This window comes from Ambystoma mexicanum, chromosome 7q, assembly GCF_040938575.1.
Source record: "Ambystoma mexicanum isolate Mex_15411 chromosome 7q, UKY_AmexF1_1, whole genome shotgun sequence".
NCBI classification, from domain to species: domain Eukaryota; kingdom Metazoa; phylum Chordata; class Amphibia; order Caudata; family Ambystomatidae; genus Ambystoma; species Ambystoma mexicanum.
In genome coordinates this window covers 659,772,640-659,798,387 of record NC_090941.1, presented here as the reverse complement: position 1 = coordinate 659,798,387, position 25,748 = coordinate 659,772,640, and the positions used below count along the sequence as shown (strand labels likewise).

Below are 25,748 nucleotides of genomic sequence, written 5' to 3'. Positions count from 1 at the left end.
TCGGGCCTACGCCTCACGCTGGACCATGTCGGAGGAGAAGGGTGACGGGGGGTTCCCTCTTCAAGCTCTGCACCAGCCGCGGTTTGAGGAATGTATTCATGGAGGACAAGCATTCCCAGTGCCTTTGTCTTAATCCGACACACAAGGAGGAGGATTGCGAGATCGGGCGTGGCTTTCCCAAGCGCACCATCAAGGATCGTCACAGCAGATTGGCGGCGTGGCTCAATGCTAAGGCCTCTACCCAGTGTGGTTCATAGGGGCATGCCTCTCCCAGATCTGGCCAGTCTGAGTGGGCTTCTAAGTCCTTTGAGGGTGCTCCATCTGTGGGGGCCTAAGACAAGGGCAAACACTGCAAGCCTATTTCTGTCGGGGATGCTGTGCAAGCGGGTCCCGTGACAGGCAGGGCGCACTCATCTTCTCAGTCGGGGGGGGTGGGGGAGAGTGGAAGTACTCCAGGGCACAGTTATTTCTTCTTCTAACAAAGAGGACATGGTTTCCATCCACACGGTCCAGGAGGATGTTCAGGAGGATGACTGTAATGTCGAGGAGGAAATTGTCGACACAGCAATTACTAGGACAATGGGGACGACGTAGATGCGGGGCCCAGCAAGCCTGCTCCCCTGACAACTCCCAGAGATTTGTCTCAGGATATTCTCTCGACTCTCCACACGTTGGTGTCGGAGATACAGAAGAGGATACTAGGCTCACAGCTGCCGAAGAAAAGAAAGCGGTACTCTACGCCGCCTGACCAGCTGCCACACGTACCTTCCCTCCCCCTAGGGATACAGGGACGGATATGGCGACGGACTGCGGCATCGCCCCGCCTCCAAGGGCTTCCCCACCCGACAAAGTGGGTTCATTACACTCTATGGTTGCCCGTGCATCGGAACTCTTCCAGCTCATGCCGGAGGAGACGACGGAGGGCTTCCTGTATGAACGCCAGGAGGCGAAACAGAAAACCATCCTGGCTGTGCCTCTCCTGGATGACATCTGTGATGAGGGCCTGGCGCTACAAAAAAAAAAACTCTGCCTTAGCGAAAAGAGACCGGCTGGAGAAGAAATACCGGGTGCCGGACTCTGCACCCAAGTGTCTGCAGTCACAGCCATCACCAAACTCTGTGGTCTTGGTGGCTGCGTGGAAGAAGTCATCGAACCAGTCACCTTCAATATCAGTTTCCCCAGACAGCAAAGAGAAGAAGTTGGACGCCGTGGGTAGAAAGGTCATCTTCTCAGTGGCTACGACGGTCAAGGCGGGGAACGCTTTAGCGATCCAGGCCAGGTACTGCCGGGAGTTATGGTACAAGATGGCCCCGCTACTGGAATTTCTCCCTGAGGACAAACGGGTTGAGGCGTTGGCGATTCTCCAGGAGGGTGAGGTAGCGTTGGACCACGCCATCACCGTGGCCCTGGACATTGCAGGCACTGGGTTCTACCAAATGGGGAACAGGGTTTGCCTCAGTCATCGTGGCTGGTTGAAGGCCACCAACTTTAGGCAGGATGTTCAGACGAGGGTCCTGGACATGCCGTTTGGGAACAATCTCTTTGGAAAGGACGTCGATGAATCACTACAGGCCATCAAGACCGACGCAGACGGCACGTGTCCTGGGCATGCTACAACAGCACCGTTCGTCCCTTCGTTCTTCTGCCGACTTCCCTCCAGATCATCGTAAGATTTCGGCGGAGGAACGTCCTCGTACCACTAACCCTCCTGTTCTACGACCCATGGGTCCTACAGGGGTCGTTCCAAGCCCTTCGGTTCCCAGGGCGGCGCACCAGCCTCCAAGCAGGATTGATGCGGCCAATACGTCTAGCCCCCACCCCTTCACCCTAGTGGGAGGCACGCTGGCGAACTTCATCAGCGTGTGGGAGAATATCTCCACTGATCGATGGGTGCTGGATGCTCTCGCCCACTGACACACTTTGGAGTTTCAGCAAAAGTGTCTGTAGATGCCACCGGTGGCTCAACAGGAACACATGCCTCAGCTGCACATGGAGGTTCAGGCCATGTTTTTAAAAAAAATGGGGTGGTAGAGCTGGTTGCAAAGCGACTCCAGAGTTTACTCCAGATACTTCTTAGTAAAATTGGAGGCCCACTCTCGATCTACGACTCAACAAGTACATCAAGTCCCAAAAATTCAGGATGGTCACGCTGCAGCACATGCTCTGCCAACTGGAGGAGGGAGACTTCCTGACGTCGCGGCTATGTGTACTTCCACGTCCCCATTCATGGAAAACATTGCAAGGTCCTATGCTTCGTACAAGGGAAGCACTACCAGTTCAAGGCCCTCCCCTTTGGACTGAAGTCAGTGCCCAGGGTCTTTACAAAGTGCCTGGCACCAGTGGCGGTCCATCTGCGGGATACATGTGTAGCCATACCTCGATGACTGGCTCATCCGTGCCAAGTCAAGACAGATCGCAGTCAATCACACGGAGAGGACCGTCCGGCTGCTCCACATGGAGAGGACCGTCCGGCTGCTCACGGATCTGGGGTTCTCTGTAAACTTTACGAAGTTCTGCTTGATTTCATCACAAGATGCTCCGTTCCTTGGGTCCTGATCAGACTGCAGGTTGTGGATGCAACCCCTTCAGGAGTTCCTGGATGCTCGTTGGATCCAGGTGTCCGGAAGCTTCATCGACAAGATTGTCCTCGACGAGGAGTTGCGTTAAGGTGGTGGGGCGTGCGCTCCATCGCTGGGGACACGGATTTCCAAAGCCCCCATTACCAGGAGACAGTCTCCACAGACGCTTCCCTGAAGAACTGGGGAGCTCACACCAGACTTCTCCCCGCCAGAGGCATGTGGCTACCGGAGGAGAGGGATCTACACATCAATGTCCTGGAACTGCAGGCAGTGTTCTGGACCCTCAAGTCTTTTCTTCTTTCCCTCAAGGTCATAGTGGCCAGGGTCTTCACAGACAATACCACCACAATGTTCTACATCAGGAAGCAGGGGGGCACCCGATCCCCAGCGCTCTCCAGAGAGGCGCAGAACTTGTGGCACTGGGCTGTCGCCCAGGGGATGGTTCTCATTCTGTTTCACCTGGTGGGAGTCAAATCAAAAACACTGTCACTGACACTCTCAGCAGGGAGCTGCGTTCTTGCCACGAGTGGGTGTTTCGGCAGGATCAAGGGAACAACCTCTTCCTCAGGTGGGGCAGAACCCAGATCTATTTGCGACAGCGGCGAACACCAAGAGCCAGAGGTTTGTCAGCGGGTTCCACCAGCCCGGGAGCATGGGGGACGCATTCTCCTTCCCATGGGAACACCTATTCCTGTACGCGTTCCTGCCGTTGCCTCCTACTATGAGTAATCACTCCACTCAAACTGGGCTGGTGCAGGATGATCTTCGTCACCCTGGCGTGGCCGAGGCAGATTTGGTACCCGGACCTGCTCAGCCTGTCGACGTCGCCTCCAGTCAATCTACCAGTGGTTGCCGATCTGCTCGCGAAATCCTGCACCACGACCCAGTATCACTGAACCTGAAGGCCTTGCTCCTGCAACCTTAGCGTTCGGTGGGTACGAGCTACCGACGACTGCAGGGAGGTCCTTGCCAGAGCCAGACCATTGTCGACTCGTAAGTGCTACTGGCACACGTGGAAGCGGTTCGCGACTTGGTGCCGGTCGTAGAAGATCAGCACACTGAGGGCCATGGCCCCTCAGAGCCTACCATATTTGTTGTCTTTGGCTAAGACTGAGCTGGCGCACGCCTCATCGTGCATTTGGCTATCTCCCGCTACACCAGGTCTCTCTGACGGTCTTTGCTTTGGTTGCACAGTCTAGTCAAGGATTGCCTCGAAGAACTGTTTCGATCGTTTATGCCGGTGAAGACACCTGCCTCAGCGTGGGAACTCAATGTGGTACTGACAAGGCACATGGGGTGCCCCTTTCGAGCCTATGCATCAAGCTCCTCTCAAGTACCTGGAAGACAGCGTTTCTCGTGGCCATCGCCTCTGCCAGGAGGGTGGGAGAGATCCAGGCCCTGTTCTGCAAGCAGCCTTATATGGCTTTCCTCGAGATGAGGGGGGTGCTGCGGACGCACCCTTCTTTCATGCTTAAGGTTCCATCGGAATTCCATCTCAACAAACCTTTTGTTTCCTGTTTTCTTTTTCTGACGCCTTTATCGCCAGCTGAACAGACTTTGCACTCGCTGGATGTGGCTTGAGCGCAGAAGTTCTATGTTGCACGCACCAACAGTTTCCGGAAGATGTCACAACTTTTCGTGAACTTTGGTCCTGTGAACCATGGGATATCTTTGTCGAAGGCTTCCGTTTCCAGGTGGCTCTCCGGCTGTATCTCTCATTGTCACCGGTTGGCAAAGCGACCGCTGCCTGGCTGTCCAAGAGCCCACTCCACCAGAGCGATTGCTGCTACAACGGCGTTCCTGTATGGTATGCCCCTGCTGCACATCTGCAGGGCTTCTACATCGCGGTCTATGCACAACTTCACGAGATTCTACTGCGTCAACAGGGATTCCAGAGAGGTGTCCAGGGTCGGCCAAGCAGTGCTATGCAACCTGTTCGCTTGAAGGTAAGCCTGGTGAGGAGTTGAGAGTAATTGCTTCTGTTGAGCCTTGCCACCTCCTGTGGCAATGATGTACTGCTATGTATTCTTTATACATGACCATGTGAATCCATGCCAGACCCATGCTCGAGAACAAAAGTTACAGGTAAGTAACTTGTTCCTTTTTCGGTCCACATTCACTCGAACACAACTCCCTGCAGCTTTGGGCTAGATGCCCAAAATGTGTCCTAATTATGCACCAAGAAGTCCCCAACCGGATTGGGTCACAGTCCACCGCACGGGTGCTTTCGGGGCTGGGGGGGGGGGGGCCCTCAATACCCTTCTACACCTGGCAGAGATGGAGCGATGCAGAGAGGCTACTGCATCTCTGTGACCCCTGGTCACCACTCCTAATTTCCTTTTTAAACAAAAGTTTGACCACCAATGTGAGCCCAGTGTATACAAGGCCTACGTCTACATCCTTTCAATACACTACGGCTAGGTCAGTCAGTCGTTACTTTTTGCTTCTTGCTGCAGGAACATGGAATTTACTTTCATGCAAGTTTGGCACAGTTTCCTGTCTTATATACCTAAAGGAACTGCTACACAACTACGCTGTCCTTGACGTTCTAATGATGAAACAGTGTTCTTGACATGCAAAGGTTTTTCTTGCACCAGGAAGCCATACCTTGTGGTGATAGACTTACTTGAAGAGAGTTTATAACAGAAGCACAAACCTTGAAAAGACCACCATGCCTCCAAAGGGGCAAGACTTATGCAAAGCATGTTTTGGCCTTGCAGTAGTACATTTTAATTTTTCTTGAGACTGTATTCCTTCAAATTGAAAAGTCTTGTTTATTTTTTACCATCTAAGATTGGGGCCTCATTAAGAGTTCGGTAGGCAATGAAATTGGCACCACAATTTTGCTGGTAATGGTATTATTGCCATTTATCGGACTGCCAATTTCTATACTGGAGGTAAATACTCCACTTTTCTCCTAAAATCAGCAGACTTACCGCAGTGGAATTACTGCTTGCAGTAAATCTGCCAAAATTCCCATGTAGCCCTTTGGACTCCAGAAATGGGAATTACATTGCCCTACCACACTCTTAATCCTATTGGAAACCCACAGGGCAGAGTACCAGTAATGGGAAACGCATTTGGCGCTAGTTCGGCAGATTTATCTACAGATTTATCTACAGATTACTGCTGACCCCGTAGTGAGGAATCAAATCCTTCATATGGATTTATAGTTTCTAGCGATTCTTCAATTATTTTAACATTTTTAGCTTGATTTTTAATGCCATTAACAAATCTAACTGCGGTAACGACATCAATATTTCTATATGTAATACAATTAACATTGATGTTTCGCTTTTTGTATACTGAATGCTAAACGCCGTTCAAAAGTGTAACCTATTTCTGTTCCTTTTGTTTTCCAGATTCTTTAAGTTCTTCTTCGTCATTGTTTAATGACTTTAGTGGCCTAAGCATGTCTCAAAGAAGAAAGGTATGTTCATCTTAAAGTTTTTGGAAACATTTTTATTTACAAATTGAGTTTATGTAAAAGAGCTCTTATGTGCAGATATCCATCTTTGGACAATATAGGTCTGTGGCTCTAAGAAACATGTTCCCTACACAAATGCACAGCAGCTTCCAAAGACTTGAGTCCTTTCTATGCTTACATCTGAATACAAAGCCTTTGCACAGCGCAAACAGATTTTCCTTTCACTTTCCCAATTTCTTTGATACTTCTAATACTTTCTGACGAGATTACTACTTGTCTTGCAGGTCATGGCCTTCAAAGAAATATCCTACTAATCTCAATTTTCAGAGACTGCGTTCCATAAACAGAGTGCCTGGTTGCTCAGCATTACATGCACACCTATTACATATGCAAATCCTTTTCAGCAAGAACAGTTAAAAACTGATTGCAAAGACTCACCAAAAGGTATTTTTTCCACAGGACATGGTAAACCTTTATATGTGGGCAGTAGTCCGTTCTGTGATTAGTCCTTCCCAGACGTACCCTCTAGTTGGTGGGAGAATTTGTGCAATCACCTACTGCTGTACCATCACATCCGAGTGCTGTCCTGAGGTGCAAAGCATCAAATATTGTTACAAGGTGCCCAATTGCGTGAATGTCAGGCTTGGTCTTGAGGTACCTAGGCAAGATAACATAACCTAGCAAGTAGTTCACTGCTTGGGTTTCTGACCTTCAAAACCTCATTTGTCTTAATGTGGTTCACATGTGTATACTTAAGTTGCTGATGAGCTCGGACGCTACCATTTTGGCCTGGAAACAAATGCACTTCTTAGCACTGCTCAGTCTTTCACTTTTACTATTTAACGGCACATACAAAGAGCACACTCCCCTGAAGGAAAGGGAACTGTTTCTACATGTTAGGCCACAAGCTATTGGAAGCTCGAGACACAAATTATTCTGCATGGCCTCTCAGAATATGCGTTCCTTAGGTGCCCACCTCTTCTGACTTGCGCTTGGCCTGTCAACCTGGTGTGGTCCAGGTCTTGGATTACTTTGATCCACTCATTTAGGTATTAAATCTGTGATGAAGGCGTTCCACAAATGGCTTCAACTGCCAGCATTCCGATGGAAACTAAGCTGACTGATCACCCTCAACAAGGCCCATCCTATGGGTCCCCAGACTGATGAGACTGTTACTTTTCTCTGCTTAAGGCAAGTAGGGTGGTGAAGGATTATTTTTTATTTGTTTTGTTGTGAAGTCCTACATGCAAAGAAGAATGCTTTAGCGCACTAGTCAAGATTTTGTTGGATAAGGGAAGGAAATAACTTTCATAGTAAAAGGATTACCGTCCAGTTCATACACAATATGGAAATGCTCAAAGATTTTTAGTAGCCTGTACTATGGCAGGTGGGCCACTTGGGATCGTTTCAGTTGCATTTTAGCTCTGTCACTTTCACAAAGGAGAATTACCATATGCATGTCAGTCTCATTCCACCCTCGAGGTCAGTGCAGAACACAAATGCTAGACAATGATATCTAAACAGGAGTACAATTAGTAACTCCTTTTGGGTGTCCTCAGTGAGGTGTAGTTGACACTAGGCAACTGAATGGCGGGCATCCTTGTTCAGTTTACTCCAATATACTCCAGCTGAAACCCCTGGTGCTACACATACAAGTAATGCAAGTAACTCTACCAATAATTAATTGAAGCTATAGTAGCTTGTTCGATGAGCAGGGGTGCTCTTGGAAGAGTCTGTGATGTTTTTCGCTCTCAGTATCTTTCACAGAAAGACAATATCAGTTTTCATAGAAAACAAAGAATCCAAAAAGCTGTATAATTAATTGAAAATTAAATCCTCATACTTATTCTGGGCTGGTATCAAAAGATATCCTAATTGAATTGCCCTTTTGACCAAAACTTACTTAAAAGTGAGAGTGACTAAAAAAAACCAAAACGGCTGGTATATAAGAAATAATGTTGTATTTCGTTAAATATGATGGTTAACAAAAATCATGAAAACAATGAAGAATAGTGTAATATGTGTTTTGACAATAATCAACAAAACCAACTTCTAACAGAAAACAATTTGGATACAGAGTAATAAATAATGCGTATGAATCAGTTTACAAGTCTGGAACAACAAAGAAAATACATTGCCAAAATGAATGAGTGTGCCTCAATACATGAGGAAGAAAAACAGAACAAACAGTAAATGTCAATTGAACAGGTCTGCCAGTACATGAATATTGAAAGAACAAACAATAAATGTCAAATAACAGGTCTGCCTATCAGTTTTCATACCAGTCCTCTCACACCTACAATGGTAGTCAAGCACCCAAATGCTAGAAAATCTCCTCTGACAGAAATATGTTTGCCTGGTTATTAGTGATACTTTTGCTCATCAGTGGGATGCAGCCGACTCTCTAGGCAACTGAGAGCAAGAGGTCTACCACCAAATTACCCCAACACACTTAGGGTTAAATCTTGCATGATACACATAAAATGTCAACACTCAACAAGAACTAACTAAAAAGCTGTAGTGTCATCTTATTATTCCTATTGCGTCAGTGATTATCAAATTTGATATTTCCAATGTAGTTAACATTTACCATATGCTTGTTGAAACAGGAATGTTGTCAAGGCGTTCTGGGTTTTCATGATATTCTTTTGCAATCATACGCGGCGTATTGAGCTCTTCCTTAAATATGGGTCAACTTTTGACAAGTAGTCACTTGCTAGTCATCTCTTTTGCTGGGTTAACTGTGGCAGGCATGTAATGTAGAGTAAACGTTCCCGTGTGATTGTAAAGTTTCAGATCCCTTGGACATTTGTCACTGTGTACTCTGGGTTATTCATGTAACTTTAAATGCAATTTATTTTGAATTTTTGTTTAATAGAGAACGGTTACGTTTGCTAATAAGCTCCACTTCATGTTTACATTTTCATGGCATGCATAGTGTTTTAGAATTGTGACAGTGTTACAGGAGACCTGGTCCTCTGAACCTGTATTTTTCTAGGGTTACCAAACATTCTGTGTACCTGCCATAAAATGGCCAAGGGGTAGACCAGTGGGGGGCTGGTAATCTGGGTGGATGTTAACCTAAGTTGGAAGGTGGAGAATCCAAAACTAGATTTGCTGGACCTACAATGGCTCTCCATCTCTATAGGGGACAAGGACCTGTTGGACTTGTTTAACGTCTACAATAGCCCATCGTCTAAAATGGGAATGGAGACCCTATACCGAGTAAGTGCCATATTAAGTTCTTTCCAAAAGGGGAAACTGGCGAGTAGCATGGTACTAGTAGCAGGTGATTTCAACCTTCAATTGGAACCAATGACTTCACTTGAGGGTTTATGGGAGGACCAAGATGCAGCACGGGATATCCCTGAAGCAATAGTTTCACCCCAGCGAGATTACATTTGCAATTGAGTCAACTTGCTTGCTTTACAATCTGAATTTAAGAATGTGTAATGGGCGATTCCCAAAAGATCAGCCCGTCTCAGTAACCTTTAAGAGCCATAATGGATCATCGCTTATATAAGTGTCTCCTGCCGTAGACTGGCCACGGGTGCTTGATTTCAAGGTCCAGATAAGAGCCGATAGCGACCATTACCCCCTGAGCGCACAATTCAGAGGCCTTGGGTCAAGGAGTGCTAGACCCAAAGGAGAATTATCTGACCCAGTCCTATCTATTGGCAGACATGCACGCAGAACATTCAAGTGGGGGAAAGGGCTAGATCAGAAGGGCAAACCATCTGTTTGGCTCAATCATCTCAAATGTACAATCTATCTGTAATACAGAGTCAAGTGACGTGTGTATTGGAAGCATTTGGGGGTTTAAAAGAAAAACAGCTACCCCATATTTCAGTCCCGAAAGGCTTAATTAAAAAAAAATGTTGTGAAAGAACAAATGGTATGATGAAGAGTGTGGGGAGGCGAAAAACGAAATCATTGCATGTATCGAGTCTAAGGGGAATATAGATAAAAATAGGTTAAGGTTACAAATAAATTGTAGCATCCAAAAAAAACAATTTTGTTAAGGCCAAATGGGAAAGTATGGCAGAGGCCCTACAAAATAAGAATAACGTACTTTTATGACAATAACTGAAAAGGAGCTAAAAAGGGAACAGACATTAGATTGTTGCATAGGCCCAGAAGAGTGGCGGTTGCACTTTGAAAGGCTGTTTGCGAAATCGGAAGATTGGGTGTCTATAGTCCCACCCCATGATGAGACTTTCCTGAATACCAGACATGGGCTATGTATAACCATAGGTTATGTGACAAAAGCAATTGCCTCTCAAAAGTGCGGCAAGGAAGCAGGGGTCGACCTTATCCCTGGGGATTTGTTCAAGGATAAAGTGGTTATCTGGTACCCGATTTTGTGCAGCATATTTAATGCGGTAATTGGAGTTGGTGAAATTCCCACATCGTTGCACAGCAACAATATTACTGTTTTATAAAAAAAAGAGGGACGAGACAGCCTGGCTAATTACCACCCAATATCTCTTTTGGATAGTACGGGTACTCTTTTCAGACAGACCATCTTAAGTTACCTACAAGAATGGGTCGATAGTAATATTATATGCGATCTACAAGGCGGTTTTTTTAAACTCTTTATGCTGATCCAGAAACTCGCAGTACTGAACCAAATGAATTTATATGCTGCCTTCCTTGACCTGGAGAGAGCATTTGATTCGGTATCAAAGGAAAATCCTATGGAATACTTTATCTAGTACCACCTCATTTGATCAGGAACAAAAGGATCCTCTATTCTGTAAATAGCTCTACAGTTCGCTATGGTTTGAGGGGGTGGGGATAACACCATGGTATTTGAAGTAGGGAAAGGGGTGAGATAGGGCTGCTCACTGGCCCCCCTTTTGTTCAATCTTTACATCCAAGAAATAATCGATAAATTACTTACATTGTCAGGATTGTCCAAAACTGGGTCTGGACAAGTATCCAGCATTATTCTATGCTGATGACATAGTTTTATTAGCAACAACTCCGCAAGGATTGTAAAAATCCATGGAAATCTTTACGACTAAATGCAAAGATTTGGACTTGAAGCTAAATATTGGAAAATCTAAGGTAATAGTATTCAAGGCACGATTCTCAAAATCCATTCCATTGGTGTTAAGTGAATGGAAAACATCTTGAGCAAGTTAAAAACGTTGAAAACCTTGGGGTTAGATATCAAGAATCAGATGGGTGGGTAGTCAAAGTGAGACGTCTGTTTGTACCCTAGAAAAATATGGGGGTTCTATCCAGGTGTTTCATGCAAGCCACGGCCAAGGTGCAATTTCGCCAGCACTAGATCTATATGCAAAACGGGCCGTCCTGGCTGCATTATGTGGCACAGAATTGTGGGGTTCTGCCAATTTGGGAAAATATACCTCTACTGAATTAAATATCTTGCAAAAATTGATTTCACTGCCTAAGAGCACTCCATCTGCACTGTTACTCTTGGAGTTCGAAGTAACCCCAGTGGTTACTAAAGCGTTGATAAGCCCTTTACTGTTCTGGTTAAAACTGTGGAACCAAGAAGGGTCAGAGAAACAGACTCATCACATAATGTCCTTGAATGGAGGGAAATCTATAGAATGGGTTTGTCATGTAAAAAATACCCTTTTAGAAATGGGGGGTGGGGAATAGCAATTTATGGGAAAACCCCTAGGATCAGCCGTTGGCAACTAGAAAAGTGCAAAGGGGCTTGGTGGCCCAAAGGGCGAGGGATTGCTTGGTTATGGATGCCCTTAAACTTAAATCGGGCCCGCCTACCCCCCATTATGAAAAATCCCTATACATGAGTGCGATTGGAGACCCTGCCTGTGGCTGCCTTCTCTTGCAAGTGGAAAGAGATGAACACTGATAAATGCCAGTGTTTGGGGAGGCCGTTAAATCAATCACCCACTTTGTTATGTGAAAAAACCAAACATCCGAGGAGCCTTTAAATAGGACCAATACTCAGGGTAACAGGGGTAAGAGACACTAGAACAGCAATGTTGTTCCTGGGACAATGTTCCTCAGTACATGTAGTATTTGCAGTTGCAATATAGAACCACAGATCATGGCTGCTACGAAAGATGTTAAATTATGCTGTAATAGAAGCAGGAAGTCAATCTTAAGGCCAGAGGCTGCCAGCTGAGCTCTCCTCTGAGCTGTGCTATTAAAGAAAGCCAGTCCATGAGAGACGAATGTTACATTGATAAATGGGCCACATTTAAGAGTTGAGAGGCGTTTAACGACTAAGACTGGAGAATCTTCATGTTAACTTTTAACCAAAGTATTGAAAATCTTACGTTCTCAATTTTCATCCTTGTATAAATACTTTTTATCCTTTGGTTTCTTATTGTATGTGTTGACTTGAAGATTTTATGTCGAATAAAAGTTTGACTGTCTGACAAGTGAATATTCTTCAAGTAATGTCATCGACACCGAAGACTGGCTTCAAGCGGTGTTCAGACTGTGGCGAAATTGTCTATCACAGACCATCAGTGCGTCTGTCTGTGGTGATTGTGGGAGGGCCACAAAGTCGACGACTGTGGCTCATGTCAATCCATGACTGTCAAGCAACTGCAGGAAAAGAAGGGAAAACTCGATGCAGGTAAGCACTCTCCCAAATCCCCTGCTGTTACCCCATCTAAAAGAAAATCATCTTATTCAAGAAATGTTTCTCTCGTTATAAATCATCCTGAACACCAAAGATGTTCGCGGTCTAGTACACAACACTCGTCATCGTAGAAGAAGAGTAAAAAAACATCACAGATCTTCCTCTTCCTCTCCCAAAAAAGTATCTTTTCCAAAAAAGAACTAGACTCTGGCGTAATTAGAAAACTTCTGTTTGAAAATGCTTGAAGTTTTTCAGAGGCAAGCTCCTCCGAGTGCCCCTCTGAAGGAGTCTGAGAAAAGAAGCCACCCCTCGGCGTCTATTGACCCGTAGGGATTCTAGTGTTTTTCCTTCTTGCATGCCTCAAGGTCCGGGAAGAGTTTCCTCGACACAAGTAGAAGGGTTCTTTCTCGACATACAAGAAAGAGCCTGCGTCCGGCACCGTGAAGCATTCATCTTCGGTATCAAAGCCTTCTTCGAAAGTATTGAAGCAGTTATGTTTATCACCTGAACCTTCGAGGCATGTAATACATCTACAGCCATCAAACCATACTAAATTGTTGGGCCATTCACCGGCTGCTTCGAGGAAGTCAGCGAAGCCTTAGATGCCTTCGACACCTTCAACTTCGTCTGAGCATTCAGTGCTCTAGAAGACTGCTACACCTATGGCTGGTATATCCAAGTGTCTCGGGAGGATAGCTCGGGGGCAACGCGCTCGCCTTGGAAGCAAGACACAGAGCAACACAGGTTTGATCCCCGGGTCCACGCTTAGAAACCTCTGGGTATTAAGCGCGTTATAAATAACCTATCATATTTTAGACGCTTTCCTCAACCTGATTTCTTCAGGCAAATGGGATCAATCTTTGAGGAAGATGATCATCCCCCTTTGGAACGAATATGGGACACCAAATGTCCCAGGAGTTGATCACTGAAGAATCCAAGATGCAATTCTGTTGGAAACTCTAAAGGAGACCAGTAGCTGGGAAACATCACCAGAGACAGGGTTTGGAATCCCAGAGATGACTGGTCAGGCTGATCCCTCATACAGAGCTGTAATTTGTAAAGTGGCTGAGTATGTGGGGTGGTTCAAACCCGCAGGTGCTATTGAGACTCATGACCTCACTGATATTTTAGAAAGTGTTCCAGTTTGGGAGGCTGTTACCATTATGGTTTTGGAAAACTGACTAAATCCAGATTCTGTTCCACTGGTTAATAATTTGTTAAAGAAATATAGAACTGCTTCTGTGGACCCTCTGTTTTTGAACAGGCACCCGACACCTGAGAGCCTGGTGCTTCAAGCAGAAATAGTTTCATCAAAAGCTGCAGCTTATCCTTTTGCTCCGGAATATAGAATTGACTATTAAAAAGAGCATGGCTTTAAAATCAGCTAATTCTACCAGTGCCTTAGCGAAGTGCACTCGCACCCTTTGGGGTGTAGCTGCTCTTGCAGTAGAACACATTCCGGAGGGAGAAGAAAGAGAAGGTTTCCTAAGCCTAGTACAGGATGGAAATGATGCAATGAGGCAGTTGTTGCAGTCCAGCCTGGATACCCTGGCTTCGGTAAGCACGTCCATGGCTGCAAGTACAGTGCTTAGGCGCATGTCTTGGCTATGAAAATCAGGATTTTCTGCAGACGTCCACTTTACTTGAAATGCCATTTGACGAGACTTCCCTGTTTGGTGAGAAGGCTGATGGTAGCCTGGAAAAGCTGAAAGCATCTCGAGCTGCAGCTAAATCATTCGGGGCGGTAATCGCACAACCTCAACCTTCAAATCAATAATGGTGAGGACATCCTTTTTGTCTTTATTCCTCCATCTCTAAAGGAAGAGGTCAATTCTCAAAGGGTCAAAAGAGCCCTTTGTGGAGGTAGAGGAGGAACAAATCCCTGTTCAACACCAGCAGAGTTGCCCTCAGCTGCAGGTGGTAAAGCAAAATGACTCCCTCACCCACAGGTCTCTGGTAGGAGACACTGTCCAGTCATCTTTGGAGTTGGCGAAGCATAACTTCGGACGCATGGGTGCTAGAAACCGTAGCAGACGGTTACTGTCTTGCATTTCTAATAACACCGCTCGATTGCTCACATAGCCAAAATCCAGATCAACCTTTATTCCAGATCCACTCCTCCAACCGGAAATTCTCATCCTATTGGAGAAAGGTGCAATAGAATTGCTACCTGCAGCAGTGAGAAACCAGGGTTGGTATTCTCCTTACTTACTGATTCCCAAGAAGGACACAGGAGTGCGACCCATCTTGGACTTGAGATGCCTGAACAAGTTCCTCAGGAAGGACAAGTGCAAGATGGTAACTCTTTCACAGATCCTTCAGGCCCTTCGACTCCAGTATTGGTTGGTGTTCTTGTACCTTCAGGATGCTTACTTTCATGTGCCGATACATCAGAAGCACAAAGTAACTGAGGTTCTCAGTTGGCGGTTCTCATTATCAGTTTCGGGTTCTGCCATTTGGGCTCACCTCAGCCTTGAGGGTCTTCACCAAGCTGATGGCAGTGGTGGCAGCACCTCTTAGGAGGGAAGGGTTAGACATCTACCCCTATCTTGATGACTGGTTGATCAGGGGTTTTTCTCTGGAAAAGTCTGAATCATCTGTCACACCTGCCACTTTGTCCACGAGCTGGGCTTCTCTGTGAACTTCAAGAAAGAAGTCTCACTTGACACCATCACAGAAGCTTCAATTAATTGGAGCAATCCTGGATTCAGCTTCGGGAAAAGCTTCACCACCCAAGTTAAGGGCTCAACATCTCTTGCAGATGTCCAAAACGCCCAACGTCTTCTGGCCTACAACTTCCTAAGGTTTTTCGTCTCATGGCATCCTGTATTTTATTTGGTGCCAGAAGCCTGTCTGAGAATGAGATCCCTTCAATGGGGGCTCAGATCCCAGTGGTCTCAATTCTCCAGCAGAATGACAGACCTTCTCCAGGTCCTGACAAATGTCGCCCAGGATCTCCTGTTATGGGTCAGCCTAGAGAATGTCATGAGAGAAGAACCCTTTTGGCAACCATGGCCGGAGACGACAGTTGTGACAGATGCTTCACTCACAGTATGGGGAGTGCACATGAGTGATCTTTCAATAAGCGGACACTGGTCTCAGTCGGAGTCCAGGCTCCATATCACCCTTTTGTAGCAGAGGGCAATCAGACTAGCGCTGATGGCCTTTCTGCCCTCAATACGGGGGGGGGGGGGAGAGTGTCCTGACAAATGACGGACAACACAGTGTCCATGAACTATCACAACAAGGGAGGGGGGGGTGTAGGGTCACTGCCCCTGTGCAGAGAGCCAATGCAGCTCTGGTTCTGGCCACTGAGTGAAGGAATCGCTCTTCTGGCAGTTTAGCTGGAGAAAAGAACACAGCAGCGGATGCTCTGAGCTGGCAGAGCATGATCTCCCACTAGTAGGAACTAGCTAAGGAAGTCCTTCTGGAGATCTTCACCCTTTGGGGAACCCCTCAAGTGGATTTGTTCTCGACCAGTATCAACTAGAAGTGTGAACTGTTCTGCTCCAGGGAATTTCCCCAAAGAGGAGCTCTAAGAGTCGTGTTTGTGGTGAACTGGGAGTTTTCACTGCTGTACGTGTTTCCGCCAGTCACCGTCATTCCTCGTATCATCCTGAGGTTGAGGAGGTTGGGGAAAACCGGGATCCTCATTGCTCTGGATTGGGCCAGGAGAACGTGGTGCCCGAACCTTCTGGAAATGGCCATATATCCATGCATTTGTTTCCCCTGAAGAGAGGACTTACTCTTGCAAGAGGGAGGTCATATTCTTCACCCAGAGATCAGGACTCTCCATCGTCACACCTGGTGTCTGGAAGGGTGAGATGCAAAGATTGGGACCTCCTGGAAGATTTAATGGAATTGTTGCTTTTGGAAAGGAGGTCAGCAACTAAATCCCTGTACCGCTGCCGTTGGAATAAGTTTTGCAGCTGGTGCAAGGAAAAGAGACTAGATCCTTTCACATATGAACTTCCCCATGTTCTCTTTCTTGCTCAACATGACCCATTCTGGGTTGCAAGTAGCCACGGTGAAGGGCTTCTTAGCGGCACTATCAATCTTCAAAGGATCTCCAGATGAGGGGGGGGGGTCATACTTCAAAGTGCTGACTACAGTAACATTTCTGAAAGGCTTAACCAATTTGTTTCCATCGTGCCATCATGGGATTTAAATCTTGTATTAAGAAGTCTTATGGGAGCTCCATTTGAGCCCTTATCCTGTCCTGTAGCTTTAATGTCTGCCCGTAGGGTAGGTGAGCTACAGGCTTTCTCTTTCAAACAACCTTTTAAATCCCTTTCCAATGATAAAGTAACTTTGAGAGTTGGGTCATCTTTACTTCCGAAAGTTGCCAGTTTCATTTAGCACAACGTATTGTACTGCCATCTTATCTAAAGAGGAGGTGAGACTACATAATCTAGGCCCGAAAAGGGAACTAAGTGAAGACAGACCCGTTGCACGTATCCCAAAATTATACAGAAATGAGGTAAACCCCCGTTGGGGGAATGAGACCTGGAGATGAGTTGCATAATAACAGTTTATATAATCATACAAATTGCCAGCAAAGAACACTGCTGCCCAAGAGCGCTCTGCCGAAACATTACACGGGCAACACATTAAAAGGCCACAGAGCATCACTGATGACATGACAACATGTATATTGGACACAAGCGTAACGTGGATTGGATGGAGGCCTATGGATAATTTTGATACTTTATGGGATGCCTGGCGCTAATTGGTTCCCCCTCTGTCACTCTTTGTCCATGTGGCTCAGCTGGTCTCATCTCTGCGGTGTGAAGGTCAGGGCAAGAGAGCACATGCCTATCTAACTAAACTAAACAGGAACTGATAATGCAAAAAATAATGGCACACAAATAACTTGCATGCATTGGGGTACATAGGTCAGATGAGCTAATATATTGGCATTCCAACCTCTACATTCAGTGATCCCTTTGATGCCACAACCCTGCGCCAATGTGCCCACCGTGAGGATTCATCTGCCTATCAAAAGTGCTTATGATGTAGGGAGAGGTGTGTTAGTTTTGGGAGGATATACTGCAACATGGGATTGGGGCAGGAGTGGGTGTTCTGCAATGGCGGTACATGGGGGTCAGCATGAAAGGGACTGGGGGGTTGGGCCTGTTTGCTCTGGCCTGGCGGGGTGGGGGTTGAGCGGGCACGGGCTGTTTGTGAGAGATGAATGGGCACTTGGGCTTATGACTTATCACTCTCTCACGCTCTGTACAGAGCACATTATTTCAGAAATTATACTGCAGGATTGTAACGAGACATGGCTGGGCTTCCATGAGAACAGCGCTCAAGCGGAGCTAGCAAGGAGGAGGCGATGTTGTGGGCTGGCTGTGCGAGGGGCTGGCGATGGGAGAGCTGTATTTCTACAGAGAGATGAATATTCGGACCTGGTAGAAAAGATGGCGTTGGGCTTGTTCAAAATTGCTTCTTATGGCAGGGCTAGAGGCCATAGTGTGCGTGTTATTTTCTACGGGATGTTGTGCGACTAAACACTGCGGGGGTGGCTACGCCTCCCCCTTAGCTAATGCATGTGTTATTCACCTGATGTGATGTAAGAGGGAGTCGGGGGGGCGGGACAAGGATTGTCTCCTACCCAATATTCCCCCCTTTCCTTAATCCTAAAGTAACGAATACCCTCCCCCAATACGTTGGTGTTTTTCAGCCCTTTTAACTGCCTCGTCCCATGCAGGGTTTCATTTGATGGGCATCCATGCTCTACACACACTTCTCAAACTCACTCTTCGTCTTGCATATTCTTCTGGAGTGCAGGTCATATATCCACATCCCCCACCAAATCTACCCACAGCACCTTGTAGTTCTCTAGATCCTCGGGTTGTGTAATGGTTGTGTGATAAGTTATCTACCACATCCCCAGTATTATATATGGTCACCATACGATACTTGGGCTTGTCACTCTCCCCCACTTTGCACCTGTGCTTCTTGTGTCTCCCAAGGCTCTGTTATTGTTTCTATTACCAATTGTTACCGTCATAATTGCTCTGCTGGGAACAGCTTTTGCACAGCATCAGAGCCCGAACTGGCACACACAGATCAGCAGGAAGAACACAATGATGGGGATCAGCATCTTCATCATAGTCCCAAGCCACGACAGCACCCAGCTGAAAGCCATGCTGAACCAGTCACTGTTCTGCACCCCTCCTTTTCTCATTCTCACCCCAAGTTCATCTACTGCTGCAATTACGTGTGACAAGGTCCCGTTTTCAGCATCAGAAGAAGGTACGAACGTGCAACATGAACTTCCAATCTTTTTGCAAACACTGCCTTCCATTGCTGTGAGCGGGTTTAAGACATAGCCTTTCTACATAGTCATCAGTCGCAGTGCTCGGAGTTCAACCTTGATGACGGTAAATCGTTCTTCAGTGTCATTTGCCAGCTGGAACAGCTGCCAACTTACTATTTGGAGTCACTTGGTATTTGTTTCAGTTTGGATGCTTGGTACAAGTGATGAAAAGAATGTCTCTGCTGAGTTGAAAAGTTTGTATTCATCAGGGATCTGAGTGCGCTTCCTTCGAGCCAGGCTATCTTCTTGCTCTTCCTCGGACAGTATGCGGAAGATGGGGGGTGGGGGAATGATGATTCTGTTGGCCTTGGTACAGATTGTAGTCATTGTAGTCATGTTGGCGCCACTCCCCCCTTTACATGCTCCTTTGGTATCACCAGCAGTGCCGAATGCAGCGTTGCCAAAGCACAGTAGCGCCTCCATGAAGGTGGGAGGTACAAGTATGCCTGTTTGCTTCACACCCAGTACTAGTCCATTAGGGCGGCTGTGCCTTTTCGAAGGTCGGGGATGACAATTATTCTGTTGCAACGTGTGTTGGTACCCATTGGTACTTCTTCTCCATGAAAGCAGTCTCTATAATTTTCTTCATGCTGTATTTTGATCGTTTTTTGAGGCTAGTGACCCATGCCAACTTTGTGATATGATCTGTCAAAATGTATGCACATGTCTGTCCCATCCATTCTAGTCTTTCATCGGACAGACTTCGCACTCCCTCGGCTTTACACATGAATGTTCATTCTCGCCATTTATTTTCTGCAAATGTTGTTCCCTCAAAGGACAGGAATGGCTCATTGAAAAACTTTGCACTGTGCGATCCCTTTTTGCAGATCCTCTCATCCGGTGGAAGGAGTTTCATTCTCACTGTGTGTGCCTGGAAGGTGCTCTTTATTCTGCATAGTGTGAGGTGGTTGAGGCATTCATTGAGTTTCCACCAGAGGGGCCTCCTGAGGTACCAGAACCTTAGGTGTCCCAAATACGAGCGGTATCAGTGAACACACATAATAACTACTGTTGGTAGCTATTTTCCTTGGGGACCTCGTATCTGAGTGCCACTTGTTAGATTGCTGTGGATGACTGAGGTCTTCTACTTTATCTAGTCCCAGACCACTGTATGCATCATACTTAAATTGTTTGCCTCCTCTTTCTATTATACTGTAAAATGGATTGTCTTTTCCCTACCGGCCTGCTACAGTCGATCAGGGGTACATAGTGATTTCTGAACATTCATTGGTTGTCTATGAAACATTGGAAAAATAGCAGTGTTCTCTTTTTCAATACTATTAACATGTATGTTGTCTTGCACATACACTGTAGGGGGGAGAGGAGCTTAATGCTACTTCATATTTTGTAATTGGGACTAAGAAATGCATTTCATTTGATTTTGAGGTAGTCACGATGGTAGGTTGGGAAGTATCTTGCAACGTTGTAAGCATTGTAGAAGGTGGCAGTGCAACATTAATTGCGTTTTGTGAGCTTTCATTGTGACTTACAAATACCTGCATTTCTGGGGTTACCCTTGTTGAAGTTTTGTACAGAATAGTGAAGTTAGGGGACGTGTTATTGCTCCAGGTCAGTTTTACCCCCCCAACTCCCTACTTTTATATGGGCCGCCCAGATAAGATGCTCCCCAATAAATACCTAAAACAATGCTTGTGAAAAAGAATACAATTGCAACAAAGTTTAAGCCACTCTCCTAGCTATATGCTCTTGTGGCAGTAATTCTATTCCTACTGCTAACATATTATTTTTGCTGTTGAGTGGCGTCAGTTCAATTCTTGTAGCACCTATTGAGAAGGCTAAAACAAAGTGATGTTATAGAATGGGAAATGGAACACGGGGACGTGATGAGAAAACAATGAGAAAAGATAGTTATTGAGAGAAGGTAAAACAAGGAAAATGAGAGAGACATTGTTTACATTTTTACACTCATTTTATTATCACAGATAATCTCCTCATTATGCATGGTCAGTCATCTCTTATGGTACTTCAGCATTTTTTTCATTGTTCTCTAGCGTGTCAGGCGTTACACTATCGTGCGCATTCCATACATCAGAAAGGTGGATCCAGTACTGTGACACCATTACTTTTACAGCGAGGGGTGTACAAAAGATCACCTCATATGGTCCATGAAATCTAGGAGAATTCCACTTGCGGACAATACTCCTGACACATACCAGTTCTCCTGGCCTCAGAGGGTGAGCTGGGCTATCTTGAGCTGCAGTGGATGTGTCTGTCACACTGTCAGCTGTGAATGTTGGTGCAATCCGTTTGGCAATACATCTCACTGCTTGTGTGAGATGTGTAAGGTACTCCTTAAACTCTTCTCCCAACACAGTTGCTGTCCTGTGTGCATCCTTACTGGCGACAGTGGTGTTTGCATGCGTTGATCAGTTGCTATTTCGTGGAGAGACAGGTTAAGTCCTTGCTTGGTTAAGTGCGCAGTTGGAAAAGGACCAGGGGCAGGCAATACACCCAATTTATTTTTTTAAGGAATTACATAGCTTGGACAGACATTTCAGGAGGCCATTTCTTTTAAAAAAAATGTTTTCCTACAATCCCATATGCTTGTGGGTGATCAAGCACATTGTGTTTTATTCCTAGCAGGGACGTCACTTCCTTGAACAGATGATTAACAAAATGAGTACCATTATCGGACCTTATGACATTGCATATGCCCCATCTGGGAAATACTTCTCTGACCAAAAATATTGCTGTGCATTTTGCGTCTGAGTGGGCGCAGGGCCCTGCTTCCACCCATCAGGAAAGTGGACACACCACCACAATTGGGTATCTTGCTCCGTTGCGCCTCTCTCCCATATATGCATAATCCATGCGCAGTTCGCGGAAGGGGCCCACTAGGCAGGGCAACGTTCCTTGTAGCGTTTGTAAAGTCCTTCCAGAATGGAACACTTGGTATGTGGTGCATTCCATCACCATTTTATTGAGATATTCCAGGAGGTTTGGAATGAACTAATCTTCCTGAAGATCAGCTGCAATGTGGCGTTTTGTGCTCTGAGCGTGGAAGTGCAATTGTTCAAATGTGATATACAACAATTCTAGAGGCATAACAACTTTTCTTGTTGTGTCCTGTCTCAACAACAAATCTGTAGGCGATTGTGCATCCTCTTAGTCCATAGATCTTGTTCAGTTTGGGGTGCTCTTTTGTAGCTCAATTATTCGGGTGACAGGCAGTGCATTATACCCATCAGGTTTTTGTTTGTTTTATTTATTAGTATGTATTCTTTATTAATGGGTATTGGGAGGTATGCCACCTCTTTTGCAGCGGCATCTGCAGCCGCGTTTCCCAAAGATATTTCATCCAGATTGTGGCTGTGTGTCTGGCACTTCACGATGGCTGCAACTGGGGGTTGTGCCAATGCTTCAATCAGTTTATTCAGTAACTCTGCAAGTTGCACTGGGGCCCCATCTGCTCTCCTAAATCCCCTTCTCCATCTGTACAGTCCAGCTTGTACGGTGGTGGTGACATGCCTAATCGGAATATATTGTCACTGAATATCCCTTTGCTGCATGGAGCGCTTCGATCAATGCTATCAGCTCTGCAGGTTGGGCAGAGAAATACATGGGCAAATGTTTTTTGAGCAGTACTTCATACTCCCATTCTTACTATCTCCCCACTGATGCTCCTACATGCTTTTCACCTGGATCTGGGTAGATGGATGCTGATCCATCTAAAAAGAACACTTCCCCTTCCTCTAATGCATTTTCACGTCTCCTTCTCCCTCATAGGTGGTACAATCATTATCCTGCATGCCCTGGATGGTGCAGGGCTCAGTAAGGAAAGTGGCAGGGTTAACTGACTTGCATCTGATGACATGAATATTCGGCCTAGACAGTATTATTTTGTGTGTTGGGTGGATTTTGATCTTTCAAGTATGGCAAACGGAGTGCTCTACATAAAGGGTGACGGAGCATCCAATCACAATTGTTGAGCTCTTCTCAATGGCGAAGGCGACAGCTGCAAGGCCCTGTTCGCAAGTGAAGTGACACTGCAATACCGATATCAAGTGCGCCACTTTAACAGGCCAGTGGTTTGTGACCCATAGTTGCTTTGCGTCAAAACGGCTGTCATTAAGGTGCCATTAGAGTGCGAAAAAGGGTAGCACTCGCGTTCATAATCGGGTGTTGCTAGGACTGGGGCTGTGGAAATCAATTCCTTTAAGTTTTCAAATGCTTTCTGCATTTCTGTTGTCCATGTTATGTTTTCTCTTTTTGCACCTCATTAAGGCCTGCCAGCAGGGGTCTCGTGTAGGCGACATAATCAAGTATCCACGCTCTACAGTAACATACTCCCAGGAATTTCTGCATGTCCTTCACAGTGTTGGGTCTGGCAGAGGCACTCACTGTTGCCGCCCTGTCGGGTTTAATTCTCTTGCTTTCTTTTGAGATCAGCTGGCCCAAGTACAGGACCTCTGTCAGACAGTATTGTAGTTCTTTCTTGTATCCCTTGTGTGCAAGCAGCTGGAGAAGAGCAATAGTCTTTTCTACAATTTTCTTCACTATCACTGCAAAGTTGGAGGTCAACTCCGTACTGAATTACGGTGCTGGGAACCTGAATATTGCCAAGACATTCGTGTAGCATCCTGTTGAATAGGCTGGGGCTTTCACAGTACCATTGGGGCAAACGACTATGTTCGTATCTCCGCCCCGCCCCCCCAAATGTAAATGCTGGTAGGTACTGGGAGCTGGGATCAAGGGGTACAGGGAAACGTGTTTTTCAAATCCACCACCGTAAAGTGGGTTGCCTTTTTTTAGGAGGCTGCACAAAGTTGCAGCAGGATTTGGAACAAGAGGGAACTCTTTTTGTACGACGTCATTGAGAGGGCAGAGATCTAGTATCATACACCCCCCCCCCGGTCGCTTTCTTGATCAGATATATGGCCATATTACATGGGGAGTTGGAGGGGGACAATTAATCCTTGCTTTAGGAGGACACATAGTGTTTCCTGAATTCCTTCCGCGGCCTCTCTGGACAGGTGGGTACTGGTTAATTCTGGGCAATATGGTTTTATTGTAATTTAATGTAATGGTTTTAATTGTAATCGTCGCTCAACAACCCTACATCATGTGGGTTGGTGCTCCATAAATGAGGGGGACTTGTTGCATATCCTTATCATGAAAGGAAGGTGATGCACTGACGACCATGAGGGGGCTGGGTACTTTCCTGTACTGTACCATCACTTCACATGGGATACTTATTTCTAAAATGATCTCGCCGTCGTTGCTGTCATCAGTGGAACAGTTCCTCATCACTCAATTCTCGTAATATTATATTGGGGTCAATGCACAACTCTGCACCATTCGCATCCATGAGTGTCCATTCCTATTGCTACAATCCTTTTCGCAGATACCTGTACCCCTTCGAGGTCTAGGGACAGAATTGTGCCAGCAGACATTTTGGGGGCAGCTACAGGGCAGAAAACAACATAAGAAGGCACTCTCCATTCTTTTTTCGTGAGCTCGGGTACTGCTCTGGCCAACACTCTGATCCCATAGATGAACATGTCAGGGTCCACTGGCACCTCCCCTCACTCTTAGCTCATTTGCCATGGAGTTTATCAATAGCATTGCTCTGAGGGAGCACATGCAAGGGGTGGAGCAAACAATCCCTATCTCAGTGAATGATATGGTCATATTGAGCTTGCTGAGCGAATCCCGACCCAGCAAATTGACAGGGGAACTTTCGTAATAAAGTAGGGGTGCCGTACTGTAAAAGGAACTGCAACTACAGCCCCATAAAATCCAAAAGGTTTTTGCCAGTCAACGGAAAATCACCTTCGTTTATGCATGATTTTTCCGCCCTGTGTCAACCATAAAGATGAACTGGTTGTTCCCTATCGCTTCCCCCACTAGTGGTTCCTCTTCTGGATGTACGGTAGTAGATAGGACCGGACATTCAAGTGGTCTCTGTGGGCTGTCCTAGTCGGGTTGGGTGTCTATCCCTGGAAAGGAAAAGATTTTTTCATTAAGCATGCATGTCCCTTACTAAGGTGCTGGTGTCCCGTTTGCAGTGGTGGCGTAGGGGTTTTGGTTCAGTTGGACCTGCTGAGCAGGGCGATAGTGTTGTGCTGGCGGCTGCGCGGCTGTTACAGCTGTGACCTTCAGCAACTTCGTATGCACAAGTTTTGCTTCCTCTGCTAACCTTCTTTGAACAATCCTCTTTCTTTGATCCGCCTACAATGGTGCACTATGCTTAGAATTTCTGGCCATTCCTTTGCTTGTATTCCCGGTATTTTATCGAACGCCTTCTGTACTACTTTGGGTAATCCCCTTTTTATGATGAGGTAAAATAGCGAGGAAGATTGGTCCCAAACGGTGCCAGTCTGTGCGCCACATCTCCTGCACGCGAAGAATGAACTGTGCAGCATCTTCCTCCTCCCCCATTTTGCACTGCATTATAGAACATGAGTCAGGGGTGTCTGGGAAGGTTCTCTGCAGTGCTGTTGTCAGACACCCTGAATCCCCACTCCTCTTTAGCCAACAAAGAAGCCTGTTTGATTTTTCAGTTTAACACTATTGAACAGGGTCTTAATGAGGCACTCCCCATTTGGGAGTAACAGTTTCAATAGATGGCATCTATTTTTACATTCATAACTCGGATTTCATCATATCTTTTCACCTTCAGGTCATTTTGCTTGTTTACCCTTTTCTTTTTTTATCGAAGTGGGTTCTTCCACACATTTAATTTTTGATCTGGCCTCCTTTAGTTACTTGTGACTCTGGGTACGCGGACCACTTCTTCTTTAACTTCCCGTTTCATCTTATGCTAGCCCCTCCGTGGGTCGCATCTATATTCTCAGTCCTCTT

The 25,748-nt window shown here is 46.1% G+C and overlaps 1 protein-coding gene across 2 annotated transcripts in view; it reads left to right on the top strand.

Annotated features, from left to right (window-relative positions):
• The window catches only part of PAN3 (poly(A) specific ribonuclease subunit PAN3), a 2,094,753-nt gene that overhangs the window by 566,735 nt on the left and 1,502,270 nt on the right, over positions 1-25,748 (top strand). For both annotated transcript variants that reach the window (XM_069640299.1, XM_069640298.1), the window contains one exon: positions 5,942-6,009. In XM_069640299.1, coding sequence (XP_069496400.1) covers positions 5,942-6,009 — 68 coding nt within the window. The remainder of the gene's footprint in view (positions 1-5,941; positions 6,010-25,748) is intronic.